At 45.9% G+C, this 7483-nt stretch overlaps 1 protein-coding gene across 1 annotated transcript in view; it reads right to left on the reverse strand.

Moving 5' to 3' along the window:
* Positions 1-7483, reverse strand: part of IGF2R (insulin-like growth factor 2 receptor) — a 124658-nt gene that overhangs the window by 34648 nt on the left and 82527 nt on the right. Inside the window, exons 25-31 of the mRNA XM_011975972.1 lie at positions 6554-6718; positions 6272-6447; positions 5593-5680; positions 4587-4802; positions 3696-3826; positions 3327-3424; positions 19-155 (exon numbers count right to left, since the gene is read on the reverse strand). Of these exons, the coding sequence (XP_011831362.1) occupies positions 19-155; positions 3327-3424; positions 3696-3826; positions 4587-4802; positions 5593-5680; positions 6272-6447; positions 6554-6718 (1011 nt within the window). The remainder of the gene's footprint in view (positions 1-18; positions 156-3326; positions 3425-3695; positions 3827-4586; positions 4803-5592; positions 5681-6271; positions 6448-6553; positions 6719-7483) is intronic.

Raw genomic sequence — 7483 nt, forward strand, 5'->3', positions numbered from 1 at the left:
CAGGAGGCCCTCTCTCACCAGTGCCGCCATGCGGGGCCAGAGACTTGCAGACATTGATGAGGTAGTGCTCCGGGTCTCCCGTTGCAGTGATGGCTTCCCAGTTCTCACTGTACCTTGACAGGGACGAGAGGTCGAAGGAGTTGCCAGTTCCATCTCTGAAAAGAAGACAACCCTGCAGTTAGTGAGGCTTGGTCGTATTCTAGTTAAACACCGGGCACTCTGTCTAGAAAGGTTCAAGTATTCAGGCATAGTCTAAGCCTGACAGAACTTTAGACTCAACTTCTCTCTCTCTCTCTCTCACACACACACACACACACACACCCCATCAGAATCAGCAACAACATAACTTTCCTGAACATAATAGTTCAGGAAACTATTAGGCTCACTTAAAAAAAAATTTTTAATTTTAACAGAAAAACCCAAGTCTGCAAAGTGCGTGTCGTCTGTGCTCAGGCCACTGAGAAGTGGAACTCGCTGGCGACAAAGGCGAGCAGCCAAGATGCTCGGAGCACACACAGCGGGGGTCATGCCCGGGGCGGCCGCAGGCCACTTGTTGTTTAAAACCAAGGCCGCTGGCAGTTCCTAAAATTAAAATGGGCTTGCTGACCTGTCTGCACACGCTAAAGGTTCACTAACTACACAAATCCCAAATACAGACATTAACTGGGAACCAAGCCCATGCCAGGCGCAGTACTGACAGTGAGCGAGACACACACTCTGCCAACACGGAGCAGGGACGGGAGCAGCTACAGGTGCCACCTCAGCGGCAGCTCTCAGTGCTTCAGACGGGAATGAAAACTGGCCATTCATTCAAAAGCTGTGCGCTAAACTGGGGGTACTGTGTTGAATAAAACAGATAAACATCATCAATCTTACAAAATTTACAAAAATTACCTGTGGAAGAAAATGACCGTGAACAAGGTAGACTTTTAAAAATACATAGTGTATTTGATGGAATTAGGACCTGAAGAAAAAAAGGCAGAGGAGGGGGATATGAAGTTTGTGGGGCAGAGGAAAGCAGCTGTTGAAATTTTAGAGAAGGCGTGACCGAGCAGAGGACCTGTGAATAGACTCCGAGAGAAATGGAATCACTGACCATCCCGGCACCCAGTAAAGAGCATCCCGGGCAGACAGCAGCACGAGCAAAGGGCCCGAGGCACATAAGCCTGGCGCGACCTGAGAAAGGCAGAAGCCCCAAGTGGCTGGAACAGAGGGAAAGCGAGGTTAGAGGTAACACGGAGGTCATGTCCGTCAGAGGAAGAACTTCAGCCTGTGGGTCCCAGTGAGATAGGCGCTCACTGCGTTGAAGGTTCCAGCAAGAGCGACATGGTGGGACTTCTATCTCAAGAGGATCACTCTGATTACTGTGTGGGACTAACCAAATGTGTGACAAGGCACGTGGCAGGGAGACCTCGGAGTGGCAGCTGCAGTACTGCAGGCACAAGAGAAGGAGAGCCCAAACCAGGGGCAGGTGGCAGGAAGGGAAAGCTGTCTGAAGGTGACGGGGCAAGAACAGAGCTTAGTGAATATCACCAAATGCTCTAAAAGTAGTCAGTAGAAGAAATAAAAATAGAACTAACAAAGTCAAGGCAGAGGAAAGAGAAGAGGAGAACAGTACAGGTGAGGACAGCTTTCACCTTTTAAAAGAGAGTCAACAGACACCATTAGAAGCTGACAAACAGAGGTTTAGAGTTATAGAAGGTTTCAAAAAGAACCACAAGAAGAAATGGTAAAAAGCGTAGTGAAGATAGGGGTAGGGGAGGGAGAGGTGGGGGAGAGCAATTTCATCTATTAATATTTTTGGACTCTCAATTACAATAGACATGTATTATTTTTTAGTATAAGAGATTATAAAATTCTCCTCTGACTTAATTCTACTTTTAAAAACTTAGCATAAAAACATCTTTAGGAAGTCTGGGCGTAGTGGCTCACACGTATAATTCCAGCACTTTGGGAGGCCAAGGCAGGCAGAGGATCACCTGAGGTCAGAAGTTCAAGACCAGCCTGGCCAACATGGTGAAACCCCATCTCTACTAAAAATACAAAAAAATTAGCCGGGTGTGGTGGCGGGCACCTGTAATCCCAGCTACTTGGGAGATTGAGGCAGGAGAATCATTTGAACCTGGGAGGTAGAGATTGCAGTGAGCCAAGATCGCGCCACTGCACTCCAGCCTGGGCAACAGTGTGAGACTCTGTCTCAAAAAAAAAAAAAAAAAAACATAAAAATTAGCCAGGCATGGTGGTGTCCGTAATCCCAGCTACCAGGGATGCTAAAACAGGAGAACTGCTTGAACCAGGTAGGTGGAGGGTGCAGTGAGCCAAGATCACGCCACTGCACTCCAGCCTGGGTGGCAGAGCAAGACTCCATCTCAAAAAAAATACATACATATATACATACACACACACAAATATATATACACACATACATATCTTTAGGAAAGATATATATGTATCTTTAGGAAAAAAGCTTTATGTGCAAAGAAAATCAAAGTTTTATTCCTTGAATATAAATACCAGAAAACTGAAGGCAGCCTCAAATGGCAGAAAGAGAACTGCTAAGTGAACCGGGGATATCTACTGAGAACATACCCCATCCAGTAGAAATGAGAAACAAATTAGTTTCACACGAAAATATTTACAAAATGTTAACTGGAAAAGGTAAGGTTACTAAAATTATGATTTAAAGTCATTGAACATAAATTACTAAATGCCTGCATTTACATACATTCCTAAAACCTAAATGATTATTTCACCTACATAAATAACAGATGACACAACAGGACAAAGGCTGGAAGGAAACAGAATCACCTGCACTTTCCCCCAGGAAAGTCAACTGTGACCAAGGGGCTCGTACTGGGTGTTTTACAGAGAGGAACTGCCAGGGCATGCCTCCAAAAAACAGAACCGGAGACCCACAGAACCAAAATCTCTAAGGATGGGACCCCAGGTGTCCAGAGGGCGATCTGGCAAAGCTGTGAGAGCAGCTCTGTGGACGATCACATGCAACGAAGACCTCCCTTCATCGCAGGGGTCACCACACCACTCCTGGCCCACTTTGCTCACTGACATGTGGATCACACAAGAGTGCCGGTATCCACTCTTTGCTTTGGCTCCAATCCCTTCCCCATGCAGTCACCACAGCAGCTCAAAGTGGTGACGGAGCTGAGAGTTAAACCTAGCCCGACTCCTCGTTTTAATATGAGCAAACCGAGTCCTAGGTAAATCAACTGACTAATCTAATCCCCTGTACCCAAGATCACTAATTATTAAAGCAAAATCATACCAAGTTAGTCTGTCCAAAAGAGACAACGTATCCATTGACTTACTTGAATGAACATTCAGTCACATCGAAAGGTGGGCAGGCATACTGCGTTCGCCACTCAAACAAGTAGGAACAATCTGAAGTCTCCTTTAGAAACACTGGCTAAAAAAGTTAAGAGGCACATATATAAAAGTGAGAATGCAAAACTTTAGTTTATGCTTTGAGTTTTAAGAATGAAAATAGTAAAGAATGGTTATGTTCATGAAAATCTACACTAACTGATGAAAGTTTCAACATATTTTCTGTAAATGGTATTTTAAACTCAGCTAACCAGAAGACGTGATTAGATCTGAGGACAGATTCTTTCTAATATGATCCCAGCAGCCTGAGGGTGGGGAGAAGACCCCGCTGAGGGCCGTCGGTACAAGCTCACCTGCTGGGTGCTGCGGTCACAGTAGAAGAAGATGGCTGTGGAGCGCTGATAAACCTTATGGCAAGTGTCCCCCCCAGTGAAGTTCATTTTTAACAAGCCATTTTCATAAGTTAGCTTCTGAGTCAGGAGACCTGTAAAGAAGGAGGATGTTAAACAAGGTTTGGTTCAGGTCCCTAGGCTGTCACACTTAGCCTAAGACATGTGACACCACACTCTGAAGAGTGTGGGACAAAGTATCCCTGGCCTCCCAGCACCTTACCGTGCACTCCTATCACATTATACTTTGGGAACAAAATCAGGCTTCCCCTTGTCCAAGGCTGCTGCAACGTCACAGACTGAACCGTGTATGATGACATGGGGCATTCCTTAGCCTCATCAACTAAGGGAATGCCACTTTCTCCACTGTGCCTGAGGGCTGTCCACGTACTCACCACCAGCTACTTTGACTTCATTTTTACAATTTCCTACATGTATTTAAATCTTGCCCAACTGCTGAAACAGCATGAAGGACCAACAGCCCGCCCTGTAATTTTTACAGCCAAACCTCGTACTCAATGCATTCCCTCTGACGCAATGCTATCAAGTACTACCTCAGAACATCCATCACTGGCTAGCTCACTATGTCCCGATGTTGTCAGAAAGAAGAGAAATATGACCTTAGAATCAGTAACTGGCATGGCTAAGAATAAAACAGACATATTCTACCAACATCCTTCAGTATGCACTCTGATTAAGAAAATCAAGCAAAATCTGAAATATCATTAATATGCTTTTTTTTTTTTTTTTTTACAGTAGAACACTCATGTTTCTGACTCAAGGGAAAATTCACCTTTAGCAAAATACTTCAATTACATTCCTTTGCAACAAAAGGAAAAGGACAAACAATGGTACCTGCCACTTTGTGAAATCCCTGCGGTTCCCGCTTTTCCTGACACGAGGAGACCACCCTGGACTTGTCACTTGTGGGGCAGACGTCTGAGGAAAGCTTCCCACAGACCCGGAAGTAATAGGTGTATTCGCCGGCACTCACGATGGTGTCATTGAGGCCCAGGGGCTTCAGGTCATACAAGTTGCCATGCCTTGGGTCTTTCACCTCACAGTTGTCTCCTTCAAGAACATGGAAGAAGTGAAGGGCCACTGCAACCACACACGCATTCATATTTTCAAGCAAAAAGCTTTACAAACCACCAGGCACACTGGCTCACGCCTGTAATCCCAGCACTTTGGGAGGCTGAGACGGGTGGATCACGAGGTCAAGAGATCTAGACCATCCTGGCCAACAGGGTGAAACCCCGTCTCTACTAAAAATATAAAAATTAGCTGGGCATGGTGGTGGGTGCCCTGTAGTCCCAGCTACTCAGGAGGCTGAGGCAGGAGAATAGCTTGAACCCAAGAGACAGAGGTTGCAGTGAGCCAAGATGGCGCCATTACACTCCAGCCTGGCAACAGAGCAAAACTCCGTCTCAAAAAAAAAAAAAAAAAGTTTTACAATTTTGGTTAGGTAAATTCCAGCTACAAATGGGCATTAAAAGCCATTTTCACATGATTTTGTTAATATATAATACAACTCGCCAGGCAAACAGCTTTCTAGGAAAGTCTAGGTCCCTGAAAAAAGACTTGCTTCATCAAACACAAAACCAAACCCCACATTAGTGTCTTCAAGCATCAGATGCCAAAAACCCATCGATCCAAGCATACAAGAAAAATGTCACTGGTGAAATTAGCAATGTGCTTCAGCAAAAAGAAAAGCTCAAGGATGAGAAATTATCTACCCCCAGCGTGTGTCTCATGACCCCAGCTATGGCCATTACCACACGGTCTCATATCTAAGGCATCGTTCAGAACGTCTGCTACCCTATACATTTAAAATGACTCATAGGGACAGGTCCAGTCCTACCTTCCACTCTGACAATGGGACAGGCTTCCACAGTTCTCCAGATAAACACGTACTCACAGCCATCCTGAAGCTGAAACGTTGGTGAGCCCTGTAATATAAATCAACAGCCTGATTTGTTCCCTGTTTATTTTAAAAATTAATCAAATGGGGCTGGGCATGGGGGCTTACGCCTGTAATCTTAGCACTTTGGGAGGCCAAGGTGGGCGGATCACAAGTTCAGGAGTTCAAGACCAGCCTGGCCAAGATGGTGAAACCCCGTCTCTACTAAAAATACAAAAATTAGCTGGGCGCAGTGGCAGGTGCCTGTAATCCCAGCTACTCGGGAGGCTGAGGCAGGAGAATCACTTGAACCTGGGGGGCGGAGCTTGCAGTGAGTCAAGATTGCACCACTGCACTCCAGCCCGGGTGACAGCGTGAGACTCCATCTCAAAAAAAAAAATTAAATACATGATAGCCACAGTTAGTACCCAATCTTTAACCTCCATGTGCAAACTACATAGCATTTATTAAACATTTAAGACCTGAAGAAATGAGTGCATTCTCGTCAAACCCCAGCAATGGCCGAAACTCCATGAAAATGCAGGCAAGTTTTAAACAAGCTGGAAGATTCAGAGGTTCAAGGGAAATGGGAAATGGAGTGACCGAGGGACAACATGCCATCGCTGGTCTGAACACACACCGATATCTGAGCACACTCAAACGTGATCCTGGTGGAGAAGCGCTGGTTCCCACACTTGTCACCGTTGACATACATGATGCTCAAAGATCCATTCGCCGCAGCTTGGGGACTCATCTGCACCACACCCAGGTTCCAGTTATTGACTTCTGACACTAAGCAAGACCCCATTGCGCTGCCTGGAAGAACAGAATTAGCGGTTTAGGCATGAGGAAGGCAATGACCTTGAGTCAAATGCTCTAACAATATGAACAGACGCCAATCAAGAGACCAAGTGGAACTCACCATGGCATCCAGGAATGTCAGGGAGGGGACTGCAGACGCTCAAATAGAAAGTCCTCTTCCTCCCATCGACAGAGGTGTCGACAGCCGTCCAAGGCTTCCTGACCATGCTTAAGCCACTCAGGTCATACTCATTTCCAGCCGGGTCTGAAACAACAAAAAACCACGCTGGAGAACTCTGCCTCCTTGTGAGCTCTCAAGAACAGCCTTTCACCCTAAATAAGCACTGAGGCGGCGTGAAGCTGGCATTCCTAACTATGAGAATAAGGAAATCCACAGGAGGCTGAGAGGCTTTGCCTACAAAACACGCCCGCTCTGTCCCTCAAAACTGCCCTTCACAGCCGGGTCTGGTGGCATGCACCTGTAGTCCCAGCTACTTCGGAGGCTGAGGCAGGAGGATCACTTAGGACCAGGAGTTCAAGGCCAGCCTGGGCAACACAGTGAGACCCTAAAGACTCTTTAAAGAAAAAACCAAACCCCCACTTCCATTGACAAGGAAGCACCACTGCTGCAGAGGGGGCAGGGCCAACCCCAGAGATCACGGTCTGCTGCATACACTGTTAGCTTCCAGGGCACAGCTTAGGGAGTTTTAACATTTTTTTCTTTTCTTTTCATCCCCAAATAAGCAGCTCTGACAGTGGATGTGAAATGTGTTTCCTCTGTGTTTTCTTCTGTGTTCTGAAGATGCATCTGATCCCAAAAGATAGCTTAAAACTTAACTATACAGTCAGATTCTCTTCAAGAAAAACATTACAACTCTAGGCATCATTCAAAGAAAATATGTAACAGAAATGGCACGCTGCCTGCAACACCAAGCATACACACCACACACACACAAATATACACACACAGAAACACACCTTCACATCCACTCACACACACACACATATACACACACAGAAACACACCTTCACATCCACTCACACACACACA

This window comes from Mandrillus leucophaeus, unplaced genomic scaffold (assembly GCF_000951045.1).
Source record: "Mandrillus leucophaeus isolate KB7577 unplaced genomic scaffold, Mleu.le_1.0 Scaffold160, whole genome shotgun sequence".
In the NCBI taxonomy this organism is placed as follows: domain Eukaryota; kingdom Metazoa; phylum Chordata; class Mammalia; order Primates; family Cercopithecidae; genus Mandrillus; species Mandrillus leucophaeus.